The sequence below is a fragment of the Pleuronectes platessa genome, chromosome 3 (genome assembly GCF_947347685.1).
Source record: "Pleuronectes platessa chromosome 3, fPlePla1.1, whole genome shotgun sequence".
NCBI classification, from domain to species: Eukaryota; Metazoa; Chordata; class Actinopteri; order Pleuronectiformes; family Pleuronectidae; genus Pleuronectes; species Pleuronectes platessa.
Window position 1 is genome coordinate 11,264,150 of NC_070628.1, and position 27,127 is coordinate 11,291,276.

A 27,127-nucleotide genomic window follows, 5' to 3' on the forward strand; every position below is an offset into this window, starting at 1 on the left:
TTTAGATAAACCATTAATATTAGAAGAAGAGAATTTCCTTCCCATCTGAGAGACTGTCTCTGTTTACACCTTAATCCTCATATAGCTTAAAAACCCAAAGCAAAGAATTAAATCATTTAAACATCCTGTAGACATTCAATTATCTGAAATAGTTTTAATAAAACATGCACTTGTCAAAGTGTAGGTGTGCTATGTCTTGAAAAACAGCTTCGGATTCCTATCACTTGTCTGTGCATATGTACTAACTTTCAGGAGGCAAAGTATGAATTACGAAATTTGAGAATGGACTTTTTAAAAAGAACTGAAGCATGACAGTTTGCGTGTGTATGTTGGAGGGCGCCAATTTGAAATCTCGCCTAGGGCGCCAACATTGCCAGGACCGGCCCAGTACGTGACCATGGACACCCCCCCCCCCCCCCCCCCCCCCTTCCTCCTGCCTCTCCCTCTCCACCTCTCCTCATCTCTCTCCTCCTGCCTCTCCCTCCCTCTCTCTTCTACTGCCTCTCCCTCCCTCTCTCTCCTCCTGCCTCTCCCTCTCCCCTGCCTCTCTCTCCCACTCTCTCTCTCTCTCTCTTTCTCTCCCCCTGCCTCCCCCTCAATCTATCTCTCTCCCTCTCTCCCTCACTCTCTCTCGGACTGGCCAGCATCACCCTCCACGTACACGCTGTCCTCCCTCCCGCAGCATTCTTCGGCCTGTGTGTACGCGGGGCTGACCCTGAGGAGGAGGAGGTGACATCTAGCCTCTGGTGGTCGTGGGCTGGTTGCGGACGTTTACGTGCGGAACGTGCAGCAGCAGGAGCAGCAGGAGCAGCAGCAGGAGCAGATATCCAGCGAGGAGGAACCATTAGTGCTGTGTTTTATAATTCAGGAGGGGGAAGTCACGACAACAGAAGCCCCCTATCACCGGCTCACATTTCATCCGCTACACCGTCGAGTGTTGTTCTTTCTGCCTGTTAACTCCGCGACAAACCCCACAACCGCCGCCACCATCGTCCCCGGTACCGGCGGGAGCTGTGTGATGAGGTCGCCCTGCATCAGCGGTTCGGTAACTCCAAGATAAAGCGGCTGTTTTTCGGTTGTTGCTGTCGGGACGGTGCTCGGCGTCAGCCCGGGCGAGTGAAGAGAAACACCGCAGGACAACGAAGCTACTCCTGGGTGCTGAGGGAACCCTCCGGTGAGTGGATGCTTCAGTGTCTCTTTACCGCCGTTAAACCATCGCTGTTCATTGACGAACTTGATACCGACGCTATCACATAACGGTTAAACGTGTCATGTTGAAACTGTTCAACCCCGCGAGTCGATATAGATATCATTTTAAAGGACTCCCCGGGGGGCGGGCTCTCCCTGCGTGGACTTCACCTCTTTAACGGTTCGTTTGATCTCAGCTAACTTGCGCCACTAGTTAACGTTGAGTGAAGCTAACTTGCGCCACTAGTTAACGTTGAGTGAAGCTATGCCACACGCAGCTAAGGTTAGCCCCCGGAGCTGCTAGCTGCCGAGCCCACGCCCAGCTGTCGCCCCATCCTGCAGCGAACCCACCGATCGAACCCCGCCAGGAGTCGGTCAGCCGCGACCGAACCATCCCAGAGAGAGACACAACAACACGGGGCAATCAATGCAATTAGCGCCCGATTGTAACCGATAATCGATGATGCGGTGGCTGTCATGGTCCAAAACACGCACATCCTTCGTTATCGGTGACATGCGGCCGCTGTGGTTTAAACAGCTGCTCGACCAGCGGAGGGGGGGGGGGGGGCGGTTGGGAGACAGTGGGTCTTTCTCTGGGTTCCCCCTCGTCAACACTGACACCATTGTGTGAGCTGCAACAACGCCACAGCCCCCGACACGCTAATCCCCAGTGGGCAGTGGTTGGCAGCAGTGCAGGTGTGAGTCTGTTCACGTTCAATGTGTCCACGCACTCATCAAACTTTCTATTGTATGGCACCCACCGCCCACGTGCTGGTCTGGGAAGAGAATGACTGGGATGCAAGTGGTGTTAGGTGCAGCCTTGGTGATGGATCTTCTTTTGGAAGCAGAGGCTGAGTTGAGGGTGTCCTTCCCCCAGATAATTAATCTTAACCCCATCTATAAACAGAATTTATAAATAAAGACACAATTGAATCTTCAGCCAGATCGTAAAACGGATCATGAAGCTGTTGAAGGCAAATCCCTGCTCTCAGATATATGATAGAGTCGAGGGGGGGATTGTTGACTGTACACGGCAGACGGTGGCCCCAACCAAAAGTTCAAATCCGTCCAACTTTCTGCACATTGGCCTCCTGAGTGCGATACCAGGGGCGGCTCTGTACACACGGCCGTACAAACGTTCCCAACGCGGAACAAACAGAGTGGTGTTTTGTATCAATACGAAATCGAGCACTCAGAGAATGTCTCCATGGAACTAGCTGGACACGCGCTCGGACACACGACTCGATGTCCAGGCTGGGATGAAATATTGATCAGTGGTGTTACTACTGAACTGTGGATGAACCTGGCAGTGCACAGTTTGTCAGAAGGATGACTCACAGGAGCACGTATCGCATGATTGTGTTTATGTTCATCAAAGGTCTGAGGATAGAGGGTTTCGTTCTGCATACCGATTTTTACATTTTTGACCATATAAATAAATTGAACTTGTATTGAAAAGGGGATCTATGATTAGAGCACTGTAGAGTTTAAGGAAGACTGAGCTGCAAAAAACAGTGATACCACTGAAAACTGAGAAAATATTGACTGGTTGTCATCCTGAATTTCCTGAGCTCGATAAGCGAAGCAAGCAGACTTTATTTATGCAGGTCTTGTCAAAGCAGAGGTGATTATTCACAGCATGACTTGCTAAGAAGCACACGGAGAATATAAACGAATGAGTGCAACCCTACCTTTTTCTCAAATGTGCTGAATACCTGATCCAAATGGGCAGCACATAAAGACAGAACGAAGTAGGTGTGAATGTTGGAATTGCTGGTTGTCCAAAACTTCCAGCAATGGTCAGAATTCCCCAATCCCCATTCTCGCATTAGAAAGGTGTCGGACCAGCTGACAAGGATTTTGGATCAAGTCTACTTGCCCTATCTGTCAGTCCAAAACGTTCCAAGGCAGACAGCAACCCGCCCGGTGGTTTCTGTGACGGTACGGTGCTGGTTGTCCTCTGACTCGACAGTTTTTCTAACAGAAGATTGTTAATGGTTGTTCTGGTATTTAGAAGACTCCGGCTAAACGTCTGTGGAGATCCGAGGGATCAGCTGTCTTTCTTGACACCCAATATTACCAAATGTATAACCACCCTCCGGTGGGTAAAGGGATTATTTATAGTAAGATTATATTGCTGGTAAACAGCTTGTGAACATCCACTTAAAAGGAGAACTAGTCATCTACAGCTTAGGGGATGTAACTTCATACCACTTCTTTGTTAATACTAGTTGTGTCATTTTCCACCTTACAGGAAATGTGCACTACTGAACACTCACGATGTTCCAGGATCTTACTTAAGAGCACTTGAAGGCAGAGTTTAAATATTCAAGTACCACTGTCCACAGAGTTTGGCGTCTTTTTAAACTGTCTTGGTCCAACATGTTCCGAATACACATTACACTTGAGACATGGGTGGTCCAAGAGTGCTCCTTCTGCCTCCTCACACTCCTTCAGTACAGCCAGTGCTCACATATAATTAATGGAGGATATGTTTTTGCTTCTGTCTGTTATTAAGCAAAAACTTTTGAATGGATTTATGAAACCTGGTGGGATATGGGAAAGAAAGTTCCCTGTAAATTTTGGCCTGGATCTGGATCGGGGGGCAGTTCCAGGAATCTTTATCACTTCCTTCTGCATTTGGAGCTATGGCATTTTTTGACATTTTCACAGTTTACTCATGGAATTGTTCACGGATCTTGATGAGTATGTGTGATTTGGTGTGTGGGGTCTTTGCGGAGGTATGTGCCGTACTCAGTGACATTCGAGTTATCTATGAAATGTAGTTTTGCCTTTGGGTTAGGTGCCAGGTCATTGGTGGCTTAATGGATTTACAGCTCACTCAACCCATGTTGGTCGAGCTGTAAAACCATAACAAATCAAATTACCCTTTGTGTTGTTATTTGGTCGGTCAGGCTTTAACTTTCAGGGGTTAACCATTGCTGAACATGCAATTTGCTTTGGTGTGGTGAGCTGTGACTGTGGGTGGCAGCTAGAACGTGAATAAAAGAAATGGATCCACTATTCATTAAGTTTTTGCTCTTTGCCTCAAGCACAAAACACCTCAAGCGCTGTCTGAGAGAAGATGATAGAATATTCTCAGATTTAGGCAAAGTGTGTGAATTATATGTCTGTTTTGTCTGGGTGGGACTATTTGTTTATTTCCTGCAAGTCAGTAACAGATAAGCCAAAGAACTGATATGGCTTGTAGTGGGTGCGGGTTGTTTTCATGCTTCAGCTTGACTTACTCACCCTCACATGACTACAGGTTTTATTTTTAGTGACTTTGACCCTGGACGTTGTAGACAGGGGGTCCTGTTTCTCAGGTAGCCTTAAAAAGACACTGTATAAGGCTAGTTACAAATTGAGTATCTTTTTCTGAAGTGATACAGTTTGAAATGCTTTTTTATTTTCAAATTAAATCCTTCAGTACTTCTATTTTAAATTTCAGACAAAACATGAGACAGGAAATTAAGAAGAAAAGAAAGTAAAGGCCTGACAATCAGATAGTTCATGAGGTGACGTGGAGCATTGAAAGTAGGAAAAAACCTTAAGAATAAAGCACAGCAGTGGGAGCGGGAGACAAGAGTGCTGTGGGACAGCTGTGTGTGTCAGTTCCTCTTGTTTGTGTCAGCTTGTGTTACTGTCAGAGTCCACTTGGGCTTCAAGGGGAGGGAGGAAGAGCAAATTCAGAAAAGCTTTTATTTTTGTTTCCATTTAGATGAATTCAGTTGATGATCAATCCTCCTCTTTCACAGTCTGTATGTTTAGGTGAGCTGTTGATGGTTTGACAGTTTATATTTTATTTTAGAAGTTAACATATCCAGCCAGGTAGGGATTGATTACATATAGTTCCAGGATGTTTAGTTAGTATAACACATAAATGTATTCTGACAACCTGACAAGTCTCGTCAGACTAGAATTACCTACTTACTGGGAGCTCAGCATAGATTAAGAGACAATTCAAAACTATAATTTACTTTGCCTTTGACTATATTTGCAGAACAGGGTTAGGTCAGTGTTAGTCTGGAACTATATTAAACGAACAAACTGATAACTTCAGCCTTTGAGTAGGGGTGTAACGGTGCACAGAATTCATGGTTCGGCATGTACCTCAGTTTTGAGGTCACGGTTTGGTACGTTTTCTGTAGTTTTTTCGTTACAGTAGAAAAAAGAACCTGCGTTCTCAACAACAGAGAATGTTGCTCGGTATTGCTTTGACACGGTCTGAATTATTTGCAAGCGGCAGCTTTAATGCCGCGGGGAGCTGGGTTGGCACGGAACTTGTTTTTTACTTATCCAACTTATGTTAGTGTTATTCCCGATGTTAGTGGACATAACTCTGGTAATGCCGTTTCTAAGGAGTCGGCATGTTTGATGTACAACCAGCTACATATCTGATAGCATTTTTGAAATGTTGGCATACGGCTTTTGTACGATCCACTCGTCTTCGTTCGTCGTCATTATATTTGACTGTGAAACGGAGGCGTTCCCACACAGCAGCCTTAAATGATGATTCACACTCAGGTTCTTTGCTAAAGTTATCCCTTTGAGTACACAAATATTGTTGTTCTTTAAGGCCGATTGCCTGTACGAAATAACCAGTTACTGATAACGTTAATGTGACACTTATTAAAAAGGACCAGTAAAGTCATGATATCATGTACCATTTATTATACGCAAATGCATGTGCTGGACAGTACATTGAGTGATATTGAATGTAAATCAGGTAATTAGAATTCTATAAGCAGCTTACATTACGTGGACCAAGGTCAGCTCTACTCACGTCCTTTGTCTCCCACATCTCCATAACTGCAGTCATACTTACAGTGACCTACTTACTGTAGAATTTGGCCCAGGAAAACAAGCTTTTTGTAATGCATATTTCAGAGCTTGAAGTGGAGACACTGCCGGCTACTTCCATACAGTAAGTAGTGGAGCACGTGATCATCAATATCATCATAATTATTCATCTCAGGAGGAAGCATAATCCAGCTCTGTGCATTATCTTAGAATTTAAATGGAGAAATAAGTTTTTCAGAGTGAGAGAGAAAGAGAAAACATTTTTACTCTGGTCCAAATATTGTAAAAGAACAACAAACTGAAACTATTGAAGTGTGGTCTTACATTTTAGGGCAGACAATCAGGGGAGCACTGCAGATCCCATGTTCCTTTCTTTGAGTAAGGAACATGGTATCCCCCTTTTTCTAACGTACATGTTTTTGTGTATGTATATATGTACGTTATTGTTTGGTCTGGGTCTGATAACTTGGACTTTTGGACCCCACTGTGTGTGTGGGTGTGTGTTTTTGTACTCATTAATGTTATCACTAGGATCTTTTCCAACATAAACACTGACCTTGTCAGGACCAGTGGACCTCATGGGGTCCTAAGGAGGCAAAACTTAATTAGTTTTTTTAGAAAACCATGTAAAACAATTTACAGAATACATCAGATGTGACAGTGACACCCACGTAGGCGTTATGTACATTGCAAAAAAGGCTGAATATCACTCGATAGCTTGTATAACATAGGCTCAGATGTATGAAGTGAAATATTATGTTGCTGTGCTGAAAATGTGCTATATGAGTCACTATCATGAATATGGAAATTTCAGTTCCCACAGCCAGCCCATTTGGAGGAGTCTCTTGCTCTGCCTCTGAGGCCCTGGTGTTTGTTGCTACCCTTTGGCATATTAAGTTTCAGATGTGCAAATCTCATGGCCAGCCCTGGTTGCTAGTGGAAATTTCCACTTCTAATTCTGACTGCATCTTGTGGATGTGATGTTGAGGGCTGATCACATGGGAATCCTCAACAGAGCAGATATTTTTGGATTGGGAAATAAACTCTTTTGGAGGGTCCAATGTAGGAAATACAAATGGACAGAGGCTACTTATTCCTGCAGTATTCCTCAGCAGCGACCTGAAACCCATTTTCTCACAAGACAAAAAGATTCAGAGGTCATCATTTGAACATGTAAGTGTTTAACAATGGTCAAGCCATTATTGGTAATGATCACAGTGTAGACGAGTCCTGAAGAGGATGATGGGTGGATGAACAGCATGTTCGTTATGTTTGATTAAGCTCCACAGACCTCACCCTGTATGATGCATGTGTCATGTAATGCTGAGCAAGGAGAAAAAGGAGTCTCCTTTGATTCGATGTTATGGAATTATTGTTGAATAGCTTGTTGAAAGTATTGAGTGTTACACAATTGTGTCTAGCCGTCGTGTATGTAGGTCTCAGTGTTCGAATGGCTGTGTAATGACCCGTATCGGTCGAATTTTTGTCGAGCCTGACTACATTGTTACTGGCTAATGTGTAGTAGGGAAATGACTCACAAAACCCATGATAGATGTCACGTGAAAGCTCAGATGTTTTGTCTGGAAAGGATGGTTATGTATAAACCTTTCTACCTACACAATTTGGGAAACTAATGATTATTTTTGGAACAGTCTGTCGATTGGTTTCTTAATCAATTCAATTGTATATAAGTCAACAGAAGGACATGAGATCATGAAGTGCTCGTCACTATTTCCCAACGAAATGGTTGACAAGCACTTAGGAGCCCTAAATAATGAAATGAAAGGTCTTCTTTTGCCCGATAAAATTTGCCACAATACAAACCCCAAAAATATTTTCAGTATATTCATTTTACCTTAATGTTTGACAAATAACAGCAACAGATGCTGACATTTCAGAAGCTGAACCCATCACAATTATGGCATATTTGTTTGAAAATTGACCAATTCTTTTATTTGCCAAATAATTTTGTTTTTACTGATGAATAGATTTATAACCATATTTTTGCAACTCTACATCTACCAAAGTATGCTTGCTTAAAGTTGAGTGTCCAAACATGGGGTTTTATATGCTCTATATTTAGCTACATAGTTTGACTTAATGCTGGTATCCTCACTGCACTGGGATGTTCATTTATCTTTTGAAAACGAAAGCCTGCATACCAACATGTCAAATTGAAACCTATCTGTTACACAAATCGGTAATGACTCACAGGGAAAGGTCATAAAGTGTTTAAGGTTGCAGTCAGAGCTAGTCAAACATATGAAAAGTGAAACTACTAGCAGCAAACAGATGGAAACATGAAGGCACATGAAGGGTTTCTATTCTGTGAAGGTTTCATTAGAAATTTCACCTGAAATGTCTCTTGACCTAAACACTATATAATTGGTATGTTAGCCTGTTTCTCACCCTCATGTATAAGAGTGGAGTATATTATTATGAGTTCAGTGACCTCATAATACAGTGGTAAAATTTGAGGAATGTTGTGTATCGTCTGTATTCTGCTGCACTGACTCAATCGATCTCATCTCTACAAAAGATGATTCTAGATATTTATTTGTAGGCTACTTGGTGTTGCCTAAAAGCTACTTTTACATGCATTTGTATATAGTGTGATTTATTTTTCATGTTCAGATGTACGAAAAACTAGCATACCCTTGATATACAATACCATAAAGAACACTTGAAATATTTATTTTTTGCATCTTTCCCTGGTGAATCATCGGTTTTCCTTGTAAGTACAAGCTAAATTTGTCCTTTCAAGTTGTTCCTGCCCTTTTTTTCATTTGACAGGAAACGGTGCACATTGAATGTGAAGAGTGATTCACCCCGCCACTCCCTTCCCATTAATGATGTGCTGTGACTGGTGTTGTTGCTGGTTATGTAATTGGGTGAGGCCATGTGAAAATGGATGATAAAGGCAGATGGTTGCAAATAATAGTGGGATGAGGAGAACAGATGAAAGTCACGCCTGCCATTTTTCAACCACAGGGCGCTGTTTGTTGCCAGGTTATCACATTGATTCATAATCCTGTATTATCCTCCCTGTGATACACCTTCACAATATCATCACATTTTCCATTGTGCTATGCAATTTGAATGCCTGGTTTCTGGACTTATAGAAGTATAAAAAAAATTGGTGACAAATTAAAGTAAGCTTAGAATCAAATCTGCTTTATATGTGTTTCTTCACAAACTCATACAGGGCATTGTTTGACATCTCTCGTTTGTAATTGTTCCAGAATAGTTACTACAATAATTTAAATATCGTATTATTCAATGTCCTAATGACTCTGTTCTCGTTGGTGAACGTTTCTTATCCTTTTGCAGCCACAGTTTGGCAGAACACATGGCTTTATCTTGTAACTCTTTGTGGTATGTGGGTTGTTTACTGCAAACAGGTGGGATTGCTTGATGTACCCAACATCCTCTAGGTCAGCAAATCTTGATACCATATGGGTGGGTGCTGCAGGGGAGAAGACTTTTTAAATCTGTCCTTCAGACTAACCTGCATTTGCAATGACCAGCATATCTGCTATGACATACTAACACAACCCTAACACTTAGCACCTGATTGACTCACATGTCTATCCCATAGGATTTATGCAGGACTGTTATACCCCTCTGTCTGCTGTAGCTGCCTCGGATGTAGGAACTGAGTTATTACTCAGCATAGGGTCAACCTGTCAGCTGTAATAGCACCACTCAAACAATTTATGGATCTGTCAAAGATCATGAGGCCATATGATGCATTCAATAATGTATGTATACACAAGGTTGACTGTGTTTTATGAGGTACAGTGGGTTGTTTACTAACATTCATTCCATACCAAAGTGTCAGAGGGCAAGACACCGAACTCTTAAATACTAGTCTGTGTGAATGTGTGATAGTAAAGCGCACAATATAGTAGCTGTAGTGAATGGGTAAACAAGACTTGTAGTGTAAAGTGCTTTGAGTTGTCAATGACGAAATAGAAAAACGCTGTATAAAGCAGTCCATGTACACGCATGTATGTAAAATGATTCTGTTTACATGTTATGATAATGAGCAATATCTGTGCAGGATTGCCTTGTTTTAGCCTTCGGATTATTTGCTACTTTTTCTCCATGCAGGGTCCAAAACTAACTTTCTTGTGTGTCGGCCATTTGGTGGAAAACCTGAAAAAATTTACCGACCAAATATTTTTCAGTCAGCCACAGAACAGTGTAAGGCCCCGAACAGACAGAGCTTTCAACCTGCAAAGTATGAGGCGCATATCGCACTGGCCTCTTTGTTGAAGCCTAAACATAACGGAAAAACAGCAGTGCAGGGAGTTAGGTAACCAGCGAAACACTTGTCCTTCAGGCTGACTGGGATTTTGTCACAGTAAACTTGCATACCTCTACATGGCTTTTAAATGTAGACACTACATAACTGAAACTTGTTATATTGTAATGTAGACCAGCCATTTGCTTACATCAGTGGTTCGGGCTGCAGTGATTATAGAAATAATGAGATACAGGCAAAGGGTTCGAAAAGGAAAACTACTATTTGATTTGATTTTAACTAAAATCTACATAGTATACATTGATAATTAAACTTTCTTATTGTACAAAGTAATAGAAATGACAAATGTATTTTCTGCTTAGTCCGTAGTTGTAAGATGGATCGTCAGTGTTGGTCTCAAATCTCTCCAGTGGCACCTAAGTGTATGGAAAGTGTTTGCTCTGCAACATGATCGTGTGCACAGATAAGCAGGGAGAGGATTGCTGTGGGTCTGTTAAGATAGAGACATCACAAGGAGTCAGAGACACATGGAGCCTTATGAACAGGACAGAGAAAGGCTTCGGTCCAATCATGTCCAAATACAAGAGCCAAGCCCCTGACAAGGCTCTCAAGAACTAGTGATGTCACTTAAAGGTCTGTGTGATAGATCTATTCACTTCTCCACTCTTGAGCATGAGTCACCGCTCAGGTATTAGATACAAGTAGTAGTTGTTACTTTTTTACAGGTCGACACCAATTTTTGTGTTTTTAAAGTAGCATGGACACAGTCTTCCAGCCTCCACATGAACCTCATGGATGTGAAGGTTCTGTCTTTTGACTGTTTATTTTGGCTCCAACATCAGCAAAACATACCAGTGATATTTACATTCAGTACATGCACACTGTGCTTTATTTGAACAGCGCCAAACCATTTTGTGGCCCTTTACCCTCGTATTTTTTCTCTTCTGTTTACCAGTGACTGCATTTGTTCTGTGCATTGAGAGCTCTTTTTATGTAGTACAAATAGTAAAATAAAGCAATCTGTTAAACGAAAGTCATAGTGAGACTGAGACACTAAAGAGAACTGAGTTAAATTACAACTGCTGTCCTCCCTGGTGTCTGATATCACGAGCCAGCTGTTTGACCAAGAACGCTGTCCTTGTGTAAAGTTCAAGTAGATCTTAAATGACCAGATGACACCGTGCCAAATCCTTTTAGGGGAGACCAGTGGCTCCTCACTGATGCGCCCGTCATGACTGCCAATATCAGTAGGAGTGATATTATATTGAGGCTTTTGAGGATAATTTTCAGAGAGTGTCCTGTTTCCCATTGTGAGACACCTCCCTTACTTAAATGAGAGCAAAGTTTTGGGTCACTGTGATAAAAGCATGATGCAATCGTGAGCAGGAGGGGATTGTGGCCATGGCAAAACCCACAAAACTTTCAACTGTCCAGCAGAGTGAAGAGGAGTTAAGCTCTTGGTGTTTTGGAATGGGAGGGGCACCAGAGGGGGTTACCAAATAAAAGTTGTTCCCCTCCTCGCCATTTCTCGTGATTAGAGGTGGCACAAAGGTAGTTTTTTTAATGAGTTTAGAATTGTCATGCTGGTCTCTGAATAGATATTTTATTTATTATTTACATTGAGATGGTGCAATAACTGATAGCTTCTAACGGTGTCTGCAGGAGCTAGTCCAGTAGCCTGTTGGCATCCACAAGTAAACATGTTGTTAGTTTGGAATTTGTCAGTTTGTCACAGTGAGTAAATCCTCATGATTAACATCAACCAGTAACTGTTTAACTTTCTGCTCACTGCTAAGCAACACCGTTTCCTGTTGAGTATCTAGACTCTGGCGGCCTGCCATATCCTCATTTGTCTCGCCACAGTTTCATTATGGACCAAAACTTATTTTTACACTTCTCATAATAACATGAGAGATTTCTATCCTGGTGTATGCAGCACTATTTGCTGAACGCTAGCTTGAGCTGTTGCACTACCGGTTGATCGAGCTACTGCATGCTCAAATTATGGTCCATAAGGTTTATACCGTCCATACAGAAAAAAAGGCCTGCAATCTTTCACTCTTCAGTCTGTGTAGCTGTCTCCCGGAATCTGTTGCCAGAGTGTCCTTTGTGCATGGTCACCCGTTACTGCCATGGGTTGAAATGATTCTGTGAGAAATGCTGCTGAGCTACCTGATGTTCTCTGACAGATGGTTGACCATAAGCTTCACGTTTAATTAGTTAATCAACTACATGAAAATCTGCCTTAGATAAGACGGGAACAGAGTAAAAGCGAAAATGAGATCGAAACCGTTAAAAAAACCTGTTCCTGTAGTGTTGAAATTAAATTAATATGGAGACGTTTTACAGTTGAATTCTGTCATTTAATCATATTTGTTTAATTTAGTGTGTTGAGATACTTATGTGCTGTTTGTCATTTGTCTCCCCCCATCCAGAATATCCATGAGCTCCGATTTCCCATAGACTTGTAGAAATTAAATTAATATGGAGACGTTTTACAGTTGAATTCTGTCATTTAATCATATTTGTTTAATTTAGTGTGTTGAGATACTTATGTGCTGTTTGTCATTTGTCTCCCCCCATCCAGAATATCCATGAGCTCCGATTTCCCACACTACAGTTTCAGGATGCCAAATATAGGGTTCCAGAACCTTCCCCTTAATATCTACATTGTGGTGTTTGGGACAGCCATCTTTGTCTTCATCCTCAGCCTCCTCTTCTGCTGCTACTTAATAAGGTAATACCATGCAGCTTTGATTTAAGCTTACACTTTTTTGTCGTTGCCTTTTTTGTGTGGGTTAGTGGAAAAGTGTCATACAGGTTTTTTTCCCAAATGTACTTACCCTCATTTCTCAACTTTTTATAAAGGTAAAAAATTTACGTGTGAAATTACAATTCACATGTTTTTGTGCAGTCTGACCTCTTCTGACGAGCAGGCTGTCAGAACCAATACCTACGTGAGACCTGAAAATAATAATGAGAACTGAATGTTTATTCTCACACACTGTTATTATGCAACAGTCCTCATAACAGTACATTTACATTTCAGGTGATGTGGGTTCATGTATTATTCATCCAGAAGTGTCCTTGTGTATTATTTGACTAGCTACTGGAGGGTTATTTCTATTTATGCAAAAACGGGATACATTTTCAGGTTCTTAATGTAATGGCTTTTATTAATGAGAACTCAGTATCTTGTAGTATAAATAGCAGAAACCCTGCAGTGAAGATCGGCACTGAACAAGTCTGCATACGAACAGTTTTATAAAAGACCTAAAAATTATATATTTTCTATACAAACTACTGTATGACACTTATCACCATGGCTTTTAGCTGAGTATCAGCTAAAAGCCTTTCTCTGTTTTTCTTTTAAGAAATGTCTTTTTTTGTATGTGTTTTCTTGTGGTTCTTTCACATAAAGGAAAATGTTTCAACAGCACAGTTTGGAGATGGTAGCTACGATACTAAATTTGGTGACTTGATAAACTGAATTGATAGTAAAAACAGAAATATGCTGAGATTCAAAGCTTGTCGACATTATCATGGTCATGGTACTTGGCGTCAAAGAAAAATGTAATAACCCTTTTTTCCTTTTTCCCCAAGTGCCACTTTACCTCCCTAATTTTCTCACCATGTTCCTACATTATATACTGTGTTCCCACAATTCCCTCAAACTGAGAGATGCTTTGATGCAGTACCATGATTCAGTACTTAAAGTCAACAATGCTTTTTTGGTATTAAAGGTGAAAGACAAAAGGCATCTAAAGATGCAGTCTCCCAAAGGAACACGCCCCAAATTACTTTAATCATATGTCCCATCAGGCATTTAGACACACAAGACTCATTGCTGATTATTGGTTTTAAACAATTAGTTAAACTGCTGGTTAAATAAACATTTGATCAGTTAAAACTTCATAGACCACCTGAAAGTAGACGTCGTACTTTTTAAAACAATAATCATCACTGCTTTTTTCCCCAAGGATGGGGGATTGAAGGGAATGAGGACTTAACATATTAGAGTTGACATGTGATTGGTTGTTAGGGCAACATAGACAAATATGCACACAGGGGTTGACAGAGGGAAGTCGCTCACAGAAATACGCAACCACCTCTATCAGTGAGTCCTCAGGCTACACTCACACGTGTGTGAAATATGCAATGCAGCAGGATGGAGGAGTGACAGGTTTTTCCTGAGCACTTCTGTCTTGAGGGAGCAGAAAACCACATAAACCGTTATTAATGTGTATTGTTAAGAATTGCCGAGCAGTTTCTGAATCAGTCACCTAATATAGTCCTTGCTTTTCCTGTAACATGTTATGTGTTCATTAATACACCAACATACCACAGACTGTAATGGGAACTGACTTTTTTCTTTTTTTCTTTTCCATTGATTACAGTCAAATCATGAACATGATGGTTTAGAGAGGGAGGTCAATTTGATAGCCTGTTCACTAGGCTTTAATCTTCACACACTTAAAAAAAGGAGCCATTTTGCAACAACCACACCATTAATCCATGACCCCCTCACTCTTGTCCACCTGTGTCCTACCGACCCTTGGGAGTCTCTGCACCTTTACCTGCTGACCTCCATCAAAATGTCAGTTTCTCTCCTAGACTGTGCTGCTTGTTTTACAGATCCCTCTCACTCTGCTGCGAGAGGTTAAGGTTACTTGTTATGGAGGTAAATCTTACAAACCTATGAATTTCTTTTATCTGTCTTGTTTTCTTTCCTTTTCTCTGTATATATTTTATTCTCATCCTCAGTACCTAGAATCACTTCCTGTTTTCCCCTTCATTCATTTAGTTATTTTGTTTTCTGCTCAAGAGCTTGATGTTAACTATAAACTTGACTTTTAAAATCTGATCCAGTGTATTTTGGGAGATATTGTGAGTTAATGTTTTACACTTCAGTTCAGTGTTTGTTTTGACAAGAACTCAAGTCCTAATGCAAACCCAGAATGATGCAAGTTCATTTGTATCTTGGCTCACTATTGCATGATAAAGCAAACAAACATTTAAAAGTTTAAGTCTAAGTCTAATTTTATTATGTTTTTACTTCTTTCTTCGATTAGTTAATCCAGGCAATATTTACTCAGTCATTGGCTTAAGGTTGTTTTGCCTGAAGTATGTCTGAGGCAGAATATGTCTTTGTAAGATATAGGGCAAGTATATATATCTATATATATATATATATAGATATATATATGATACTCTGTATGGACTTTTAGATTTAATGCACATTCGTATACTGATGTCTAAAGGCAAGTATTTATAAGGAGATGACATCAGTGTGTGTTGTTTCTCACTTTTTTCCCAGGATGTATGGATAGATTGTCTCTGTTATGGTGTCTGCTGGAGAAGGTCACTCAATAATCAAAAATATGCTTTTGTTTTTACTTTTCCCAAGGTTACGGCACCAGGCGCACAAAGAGCTATATGCATACAAACAAGTAAGCACTCCAGTGAAAAACACGTACACACACACACACACAAACAAGCATATGATCGATGACTAATAGTCTAGTAGAGACGAAGTGTGAGAGTGATGTATATGAACTTGTGTGGAGTCTATATTCCCCCCTGGTCCCAAAAGGTCTGTTCAGCTCTAGCAGTAATTAATTTGCTGAATCTTCTGGCAGCTGCAGGTATTTTCCAGGGTTCAGCTGCTTAAACTATCTCCAGAATTGTTAGCGCTATTGGCAAGCATATCTTTAATACCAAATATTCTCAATTACACTTGAGCCGAAGGGAAGCAAGTGGCTGTGCTGGAAAAGTACAATTCACAGTTCACTGGAGGTGTTTGAGAGCTGGGGGCGTTTCAGAGCTGGGGGTATAGCCTGAGAAAAGGGAGTGACGGACGATTCTCATATCCTGCTATTACGTAATACCAGCATGCAAAGCCACCCAAGCATTTCAGAGTTGGTCACGTGTGCGTGCACACACACATTGCACAAACTGGCATGGTAGGTGCCATAGTCATCGCAAAGTGCTGTTACTAAAGTATTTTTTTTTCACTGCATAAATTATTACCTGTCAGCTAAAAACATAAACTCGTCCAAATCCTCTGTGAGTTACATAAGACCATCAAGCTCATGTAGTACACACACACACACACACACACATACACACACTTGCTAGCAGCTACAGTATGTTATGGTAAATCTTATAATCTTTTGTGTCCTTTATTCAACCTGAATGGTCGATTTCTCATCACACACTTGTTCTATCTGTTAGTGGCTAATCTGTCCCGGTCTCTTATTATCCCTCTCAGGTCATTCAGAAGGAAAAAGTCAAAGAGCCAAATTTGCATGAGGTAAGCACTTATCTTCTTTGTTTAGTTATTATCAGTTGATGACTCTCGAATTGCAAAAAAATGTCCTTATAATACACAGAACATCTAGTTGGCAGAACATACTGTAATGCAGCTTGACAAGTACAGACCGTACTGCTTTATCACCCAATTCTGGACTAACTGGTCATGTTTACTTAGTTTGAATAATGCTTCAGCCTTAATATACAATGCACTTAATGTAGGTCATCCTTTCTTGGTTACGTAAATTACAAGGAGACCCATAATGTACTCGGTACAAATCACTGTTTTGTAGTTTGCATCAGAAGGGAACATATGTGTCATGTCTGAACATCTCAAGGCACAAAACTGTTTGTGCGATCCGTGCAGCTCTATAAACCTCAAGGTTTCTGCGATTGTGTGGGCCTCTGTTTTCAACTGTTTCATTGGCTTTATCTTGTTTTGCAAAAGAAAGGACATACACAAAATCTTTCATTTAACGTTGAGCAAATTTGCCTTGACACAGTGTCATGTGAAAGCAAGCATCTTGTGGTTAAGTCATGAGCGTCCTCCCTACCGTTTCTGTTACCGTTACATAATGCTGTGTGTCAGCTCAGCTTTGTTGGAAAATTACAAGCAGCAAACAGCGTGTAAAGCAACAGCGCTGGCTCTGCAGCGGAGAAATTGTCATCGCCAGCCAAGAGCACCGTCCAATTTAACACGGCAGGGCAAATGAGATGTCACCTATAGCATCTTCATGCTTACTCTTGCACAGGGTGAAACGCAGATTGTCAAAAGGAGTGTTGGGATTTCTCAGTGTTCCTTCAGGCTTTTTACTATTTATGTTATTTGTAACTGGTAGAAAGCATCAGAGAGAGTCATGTGAGGTAAGGCTGTGACAGAATAGCCAAGCTGTGCTTTTTTTAAAGACGATAACATACACACTCCTGCGTGGCCGCATGACCCAGTTTTAAAGACTCCCACACCAAAGGATCTGCACAGACTCAGTCTTTAACAAGAGTATGTAGAAGGGGAGTGATACTATGGGATCACTTTACAGCTCAAGTCATGTTCAAGTTTGATGTGTAACCTGAGCAGTTAGGAGTTATGAGATCACTGATCTTTTTAACTCACTCATAGGTTTTGTGCAATGAATACTCTCATAAATAACTCATGTCGTAAAAAATGGCTTCAGAGTTTACAGTAGTTGCTCATCGCAGTTTTTTACAGTCTCAGTTACTGGCGTACATGTGTGTAAACAGTCGGCACAAGCAGCAGACACTCAAACACCAGAGCCCTCGAACAACCAGGAAACAGATTTACAGGAAAATTCCACTGATGGTGATGTGCCAAACAAAGGAGCTAGGCATTTTCCATCCTTTCATTTAGCTGCAGTTAAGATTGTAGTGCAATCAGTGTCCGTATTACCTATAGTCAGCAGGTCATTATTAATCAGTTACTTTGACAATCTGCTGTAATTTCGAGCAAGAAGACATGGTTGGATTCTACAGATGTAAAATAAGACATAAAAGATAACTCACAACAACACAAGACACCCCAGGACCATAATCCATACTCAGGTTAAGTGAAAGTCAAGTGAAACTGTAATGTCACTGGGTCAGTGTGGTCAGTTTTATTGGTATTAGCTTATAGGTCTGTTGATGTTTACTGTCCGGACATTAGTGAAGAATGTATTACTTTGATTGTGAAAACTTCTAAAGGGGTTTTGGTCAATAGTATTTAATTCTCAACATCTTGTGGCATTTTGAATGTATGCATTGGTGACCAGAAAGTAAGGTTAGTGCAGCTTCATGTATGTGTACAAAGATTTCAGGAGATTAACCAGTTCTGTAAGACTGAGTTACATAAATGTTCTCTAGGCAGACATATAAGAAACAGAAAAACATGGAGGCAAACATGCAGATTTAGACAGACGAAATGAGAAGCAATGAGTAGTAATTTACCTGGTAATTATTCTTTATGCAACAGACAGTAATATGAAAGTGAGTGTGACTGATATAGAGGTGTTGCCATGGAGCCAGGCAATGATGTCCTCATCATTCGGGATGCAGAGGGAGAGGACACATTGGTCTGAACACACATTAGTTAACTAGCATCTATTCTGACCACTTATTTTTTATGAGGATTATTCTGAGGCCTTTACTCTTCATCTTTTCACACTTGCTCTGTTGCTCAGCTCAATTTCGATCAATCATTTTTTACGACCGTTACTTTATAACTTATTTCTTTGCAACCTTTGTTTAGTTACTAACTTTTAAATCGTGTTTGGTGCTTGACATAGAAAACATTTGATTCCTCTGAAACTTGATTCTTAACATATTAGTCTTGATGGGCATAGGTTAACATTTTTACTTTGATCAAGTTCGTGATCTGGTAAAGATTTCCCCCAAAATTAAGCTCATGTTTTGTCTTCGACTAAAGCTTACAGGATTAATTGATTGTCGGGGGGAAAGAGTTTCAGTCAAGAGTTGGCGAAGGGTTCCGGATCTCAACTGTGAGTGAGACACCGCAGACAAGGCACTGAACAAAAACAAGGATCTATTCAGGATCGCTCTGTGTCCAAAAGTCCTCGGGATAGAAAGCTAGGAGCCCGCATGCTGCTCTTTTATCCTCACGTCCATCCACTCCCCATAAACAGAGCTAAGAAAAAGAAAATCTCTGTGGCTAAAAGGGGTAATTGTTGCAGAGTTAGACAGCCACACAAAACCTGTTTGACAAATTAAAAGCTCTTTCATGAAAGTGTCTTCCCCCCCCCCCCTACCCGGCTGGATGAAGTTTAGTGTGAGGAGATTTTTTTAATTCTGCTGATTATTTTCTCCTTTCTCACAAATTCAAAAATTTAGATCCTTATTCATAAAGTAACACACTCTCATTGTTACTACACATTCGAGTATAATATAATACAATATAAATATATTGTGGAGAGAGTGTAGTCGGATATGTGAAGAGGAAGCTATGTTATCTACCAAGGAGTCACCAGTGGAGCAACAATAATGAAAACTTCATCATGACTCCGCAAGAGGAAGCGATAATAGAAATAAAGCATCAGACTATATGACCCTTAATCTCGATAAACAGATTCTGCATGTGAATATTCAACAGATGAGATTTTGGGGCTTGTGGGGCTCTGACCTATCAAGTTTGAGCAGGCTTTGGTTGGCTGCAGGTAAACATTGACCAAACTGCATTGGCTATCGTTTTTTTGAATAACCTGCATTCCTAAGCAGATAGTTGTTAATGGAGATCTTCCCCATAAAGTATCACTGTTTGTGTTCTGTGTAGAGAAACATTTGACTCTTGTAATAAGACTAAATAATGCACAAAGACTCCTAGCCTTGATATCTGCTGTTGACATTTGAATTGTATGACCCTTATCTACTTATGTTGACATTGTCACACAGTCTTGAACACTAGTGGATCTGTAACAGCGATGCTCTATCTATGTCCTAACTCATTGGTGAATCACGAAGGCCATGCTCTTGTCTATGCCTTCATAGACTGATATGTGAAGATTTTAAAATTGGTCTGATGTGCGGTCTCCATATTAGTCAGCATATCTGACCTGCTAGTTGTAGAAGCGTGAATTAGTCTCTCAGTTCCACTCAGCCCTTCTCCTAGTGCTCAAAGTTCCCACAGTCTATGTGACCATGACGTTTCATCTAAAGATTTTGCTTTGTTGTTTGTTTTTAATTTTGTGCATGTTGGCCAATTGTCTTCTTCCGTTTGTGCTTGACCTTTGCTATTCGGATCATTTGTTTCCAACACATCAACACATCAACACAAAACTAAGATTAAGACTGAGAGTGACAAACACCAGAGAGGAGCCAACGTATTTAAAGATGTTGCATCGCCTTCTGAAAATATCTCTGACTCCCCGTCTCCCTTTCAGATATGTGCGGTGTGCTTGGAGGAGTTCAAACAGAAAGATGAGCTGGGGATTTGTCCATGTAAACATGCCTTTCATAGGAAGTAAGTATAAGGTTTTGTTGACTTTCATGTACATGCACACACACACACACACACACACACACACACACACACACACACACACACACACACACACACACACACACACAGAGTAAGAAGGAGAGTGAAGGACAAATCGCAGCCCACAGTGAAACGATGTGAGGAAAATAACCTTTCTGCCAAAACAATGTGTGCAAGTGCAGAGTTGGTTAGTGTGCAACCACAGCTATGACAAAAAGGTAATGTGTGTATGGTAGAAACTACACATGATAGATTGCCCGAGTCATCGCACACCTCCCCCTGTTTCCCAATCGTTACAACTGAGTTGTTTATATCAGCACGACACCCCCCTTGACCTAGTTTTTTTCCCCAGTCGCAGGTAGACTGGTCACCGCTCAACGAATCTACTGTGTGTGTGTGTGTGTGTGTGTGTGTGTGTGTGTGTGTGTGTGTGTGTGTGTGTGTGTGTGTGTGTGTGTGTGTGTGTGTGTGTGTGTGTGTGTGTGTGTGTGTGTGTGTGTGTGTGTGTGTGTGTGTGTGTGTGCTTGTGCTTGTACAGCTGTCTTTGTGAGGACCGGTTTGAGTCTACAACTTACGGAGGACATTTTGGGAAAGTAGGGACCTTTTAACCGGTCCTCACTTTCTGACCCCCCTTTTATTGACTGTTAAGGGGTTAAGACTGGATTTTAGGGTTAGAGTTAGGCATGTAGTTTGGATGGTTAGGGTAAAGGGCCAGGGAATGCATTATGCAAATATCACTAAGAAAGCTGTACAAACGTTTGTGTGTAAAGCCATGTTGTTTTACAGTGACGAGCAGTGAAGAGCATGCTGGCTTCTCATACTAATACTAAATAATGTCATTTAATGCTCACTCTACATGTGCTTCTGAAAACCACTACTCAACTTTCAAGAGCTCACATTGACAGCTACATTACTGTTTTCGTCGTCAGAAGCTAAATATGTTATGGCTTGGTGCCAATATTGATGATTGTAAAATGCAGTATGACATAACAATAAGTGTTCAATTAAAAAACAAACAAAATCTAGGTTACATTTAGTTTCCTCTGCTCTGCTGTTGTCCTCAACTGAAGTCTGTCCCTGTTGTGCCCTCTCACTCCCAGGTGCCTCATTAAATGGTTGGAGGTGAGGAAAGTGTGTCCACTGTGCAACATGCCCGTGTTGCAGCTCGCTCAGCAGGCCGGAGGCATGGATCCCGCTGTTCCAATACAGCAGCCTCTGCCCGGCATCGAGAACCTGGTGTAGCAGACTACCATCCTGTTTGACAGTATACCACAGACACACAAACACACATCCCATCAGTCATACTCTCACCTGCAAAGGTACACTTTGATATGGGATGGCGGACAGACCGGAGAAACTGGAGTTACAGCGGGCCATGGTTGACGCTGTTGTCTTTCCATTGGTTCACAAGAGGATTTCCTGTTATCAGCTCGGACTGATAATCATCTGTTGTCATGTTTTTACTTTTTCGCGGACAATGAAGAAGAGTTGATCGAGAAGAGGCTTCTTTCTCGGCCATGATGTGGTTAATAACTTTTTCACAACCAAAGCACTTTTCTGGGAACACCAGCTGAAGACCTGGATGAAGAAAAACACAAAAGCCAAGAACTACACTACGCTTAAATATATATATATATATTTTCTTTCTTTTTTTATTTAACAAGCACTTTACAAAAAGTCAAAACTTAATTTCTTGTGATCGTAGTAGCAAGGTCATGTTTTTGTATTTTACCATTAACTATTATTTGTGCAAAGCCAAGTGTTTTTTATTTTAATTCGTAAACAATGATTTTAACAAAATCTTAATAAAAATAACAATTATTTGCAAAGGGACAACAATATTTACACCGGTAGATGTCAGGAAATTTGGACATTGGTTTCCTTTCGAGTTGCACCAAGAGACAATAACCTGAAATCAACCTCAAGACTTTACGTCTGACTAAATGTGAATGTGTTGAAACCCACAATTTTACTAAAACATACACAAACATACGGTTTGTCATTCACAACAATGTTTGCATTGTGATAATACTTTTGTTATCTTACTGCCTAAACACAATGGTGATGCGGTGAACACATTTTCATCTCACTAAACAAATTTACCTGGAAGATAAACACTCGAAACACAATTCAGGACCTTTTTTCCGACAGAAAATCTGTGATTATCTGACAGTATTCATCTGAACACCCTGGTGCTTTTTGCATAAACCAGTTGAACAAAAATCAATTATATGACCTAAACGTTTTAGGTTTACTTTTGTTCTGCTGCTGCATTGCTTTGTTTTATGGAAGCAGAGCTGTGTGAATATAACGATGGCTTGACAGTTAACAAACTTAACAAAATAAGCAACAAATGTCAAATTGTTATTTTGATATAAATTACACTAGCGTCACATATCCTGCTTGCAATGTACTGACAGTTATTTTTAGGAAGGGATCAGGAGGAACCCCCTCTTTGCTTCTACCCTTTAGTCCAGCATTTCTATTTATTTTATTTTTTTTAATTTATTACAATTTCTTGGTACAGCTAAATTGAGTTGGAGGATTTGAAACCTGCTCTCGGCCAATCATCAGTATATCCTTTTGCTTAAGATACACACTGCTGTGTAAAATACAGACACATGCACCAAGGAAGAGGCAGCCTCCCCCCATACTCACACACCTCACATGGGCTGCCAGAGAGTCAGTGGTCAGCAGATTGTAATGAAGCACCTAGACACACACACACCTACACACACAGTTCAGCTTTTCTGGCTGCAGTATTCTGGTGCTTTCGCTTCTCCCTCTCTCTTTCTGTACAGTGCAGGGAAGCTTTTTGTTTCGTGCCACAAACACAGGAACCCTGAGCCTGGCTATTGTGCATGTTTTTGTTTTTTTTACCTCATCTCTTTTTAGAAGCATTTAGCAAATTTGCAGTGGGGTAAAGCGCTGATGTGAAAGGCAGTTTAAAACCACCTCGCTTCACAGTGATGAACCTAAGATGAGTTGGAGATTATCAATAACCTGTGATGGGATAATCAAATATTATATTTAAAGGTACAATCAGAGATCTGAGGGTAAATGAAAAAATTGTCCCACTGACTGAAAAAAGAAATCGGCAATCAAATACAGTAGACACATTTTTAAACAAATGTTCATTCTGAAGCTGTTAGAGGTTTGTGTTGTTGTTGAAATTAACAACAAAACAAAACTCCTTATTCCACTAAATGTAATTACCTCCACCAAAGTCCAACAGTAGCCTTATGAAACCATATTTCAATTTATTAGATCCAAATTTCTATTTGAAATCAAACTAAGTCCCAGTCCCCTAAACGTGTCTTATTCGTTTCAAGATGACAGATTATTCTGCAAGAAATCAACGAAAATTTTGAAATTTGAAGTTTTGCAATCTTAAAGAAAGTGAAAATAAATTCCTGGATCCATCCCTGATCTGCAACTAAATTCAATGGCTTCTTACGTTAGTCATTCCCTATCCCAGTAGATTTAGCATAATCCTGTTAATTAATAAACAAACAAACAAGGAGGAAAACACAACCTCCTTGATGGAGATAACTAAAACTCTACGGCTTGAAATAACTTTGCGAATAAACAGCACTCCAGATTCAGAAATTTAAATAAAAAACCTGATTGTGTCTTTAATAACACAACATTCCCAATAAGATTATAATCTCTAACACCAAATGCTTTTATGGACATATCTGCACAGGTTCCCATCATGTGAGCGCTTTAACAAGTGACAACGCCTTTCACCGTCTGTGGCAGAGAAGCCTTGTTGCTCTCACCTCTGTGGTTTGAGTGTCGGCCAGCACCGGACTGTGACAAAACCTTCGTGATGGGTTCAGAGCGTGCAGTGAAGTGAAAATGTCGACACTCGGATCAGAGCAATAACGGGACTTCTTTGTGCTGTGTGAAGCATTTCCATTGATAGTTATCATGCCCTGAAAGATCCTCACGCATTCTGCTTTGCTACGCCCTCTACTGCTGAGAAAACGATTGACGCCTACATACAAAATATGATCGATGTTGCCCACATTAGCCTTATTTGAACCAAAACTGCCTCAATTACCAAACAAGAGACCAGGGATGCGTTAATTGGCCATATCCCAACATCTTTAATCGACTGTGTGTGAATCACTGGAAAGGTTGTCGTTTTATGTTGAACAAAATGTGCAACATAAGGGCCTTCTGTTGTGTGAATTTTCATTTGGTATCTTCTCCCTTCTCAGTCTTTGGTTATGAAGAGGCTGTGACTGTTTCATAAACCTTTACCTCTCAGAGCAAACAGGGAGTGGTCCTAAATTATACCCCGAAACTGTACATAAGTTAACAATTCTGACACTTGTTCCCAAGCTGTGACACATTTCTTAGCTCAGTGCTAATTACAGAAGTCTTAAAGCTACGTTCCTGCTAAGTGTTTCGTCTTTGAATGTAGGGCTCACGAGAGAAAGAAAGCGAACACGAGGACATTCAATGTGTGAGCATGCTACTTTGCATTGTTAAGTTGCCACTGATATTACCATTGTTAAGTGTATGTAGACAGTAGTGTCAATAGTTGTGTGTTTGTGCAAAAGAAAGGCGCCTTCATCTGAACTAAATGGCAGCTGAACACTTCCTGCCATTTAGGCGATCTTAAGTGTTGCCTTTTCCACCTGTATTTCTACCCCCCCCCCCCATCACAGTGAAAACGGAGTGCCAACTCAAAATGAAGTGTTGTCAATGCCAATGAGAGAGAAGGTCCTGCAGTATGAAAATAACAGGAGGGGGTCTGTACGGCTTTAGCCAAAAAAAGAGAAGCAAACTGAGCCAGTGGTGAATACATTAATTAATGGCTTCCCACCAGTAAAATCACCATTAATGTCAGTGCTGGCTCTGACTCCACTAACTCCATTATAAGGAGATGAGAGAGTTGTGTCACTTCACATGAAAACATGACCGGTACTCTGAGTAGAAAGTGACGGGCTGATTTATTAACAAACAATACGCAATTGGTACATTATACTTCCAGCGTCCAGAGCATGTAGGATTTTCTATCACTGCCTCCCTGATGTGAACTTTCTTGTTTGTAATGTGTTATTTATTCGTCTGTAATACTCGTGGTGCCCTGCCAATTCACAATCCCCCCCCCCCCCCCCCCCCACACACACACACACACACTTCGTCCAACCCTGTCCTTCCTCTGCCCTCACACCTTCCCTGTTGTTGTTTTTTGTTAACACTGATTATGTTTGTGGACTCTCACAGACATTGTTTGTAAAACTAAAAATTCTGCAGCAGAATATTTTAAGAGACAGTTGCTGTACAGTATTTGTAAGCTCTATTTTTGTATATGGTTTTTTTTGGAGAATTTTTTTTTTTCTTTTCTTTTGTTGTTTTTTGCAAATTTCATGTTTATTCATTTTAGGAAAAAAGTTGCATGTGACTGACTTGAACTGTAAATAAATTTCCAGGTTTTGGAAAGATGTGAGTTTTTACTCTCCTGTGTGTTCATAATGCTTTTATTTATAGCTGTGTCCCTGATCATGATCTAAAGATAATACTTGAAACTCCCCTTTAAGATTTAAGGACTATTTAAATCCTCTTGGCTGTTCCCTCAGTGTGAATCACTCAGGGATCATTGATGGTACGACATTTACACACCCATGTGCACACAATACCTATGACTAACATGTCTCACATGACTGACATCAGTGACTCCTAGTAAATAAAAATAAGGCTTCTAGTTACAAGTGTTTAAAGTGCACAGCATGTAGGGTTTTAAATTATTTAATCTATTAACATATATTTTTATGGTTTACTTTATTTTCTTTATGTGTTCAGTTGCTTTATATTCTGTGTTTGTGTTTCACCTCTAACTGATGCAACGCTAAACACATGTAAAGAGTTATTCCCTGGAAGATTGTGAAATACTGAAAAGTGCCCTATCGTTAAAAATTAAAGATTAAAAAGATCCTGGATCTGCCCTCTGATCCATATCCATATGTTCCCTGACCCATACCACTTCCTTCCACCAAGTTTCACAATAATGCGTTTGTAGTTTTGTGTAATCTTGCTTTTAAACAAACCAGCCAACACAAAAACGGACAGGTGTAAAAACAGAACCTCCTTGGTGGAGGCAACAATGAAGAATGATGGTCTTTTAAGCCTTTTTCTCGAACTGTGGGTTTTCAGGGAGACTCATGGTCCTTTACCTTCTCTCAGAGCGTGTAACCGGTGTGGGAGATGAGAACCACTGAAACCACAGACTCATTAAGTTGTTGAAACAAATCAGCAACTCACATTACATTAGAGAATAACGCACACTTTCTGGAAATGTGAAGATTTGAAATTTTTCTTGACATATAGTCAAATATTTGAGTTTAGAATTGTGGGACAAATCAGGCTGTTTTAAAAGTGTAAACTTGGACTAAAACAATTGATTTATCAAGAAGACAATTGGCAGATGAATCAATAGTGAGTGTAATCATGAGGTGCATCCCAAACTTTCAGTGGAGGCATTATGTTTTAGATTGATCAGGGTTGGGTGGTCAATGGTCAAGGTCATATTGGCCTAATGTATGTTTTTGACTTATTGG

General features: G+C 40.6%; 1 protein-coding gene across 6 annotated transcripts; it reads left to right on the forward strand.

Annotated features, from left to right (window-relative positions):
* Nucleotides 1–614: 614 nt before the first annotated feature.
* Nucleotides 615–26,026, forward strand: rnf24 (ring finger protein 24). Of its 6 annotated transcripts, XM_053417907.1 has the most exons (7): nt 11,790–11,809; nt 11,921–11,992; nt 12,846–12,995; nt 15,666–15,708; nt 16,530–16,571; nt 20,458–20,537; nt 21,656–26,026. In XM_053417907.1, the coding sequence occupies exons 3-7, from the start codon at nt 12,853–12,855 to the stop codon at nt 21,795–21,797; spliced, it is 450 nt and encodes a 149-aa protein (XP_053273882.1). In that variant the 5' UTR covers nt 11,790–11,809; nt 11,921–11,992; nt 12,846–12,852; the 3' UTR covers nt 21,798–26,026. The 6 variants fall into 6 exon arrangements, with proteins under 6 accessions (XP_053273878.1, XP_053273883.1, XP_053273881.1 ...); XM_053417903.1 differs by lacking the exons at nt 11,790–11,809; nt 11,921–11,992 and adding an exon at nt 615–1,174; XM_053417908.1 differs by lacking the exons at nt 11,790–11,809; nt 11,921–11,992 and adding an exon at nt 3,781–3,929.
* Nucleotides 26,027–27,127: the final 1,101 nt, after the last annotated feature.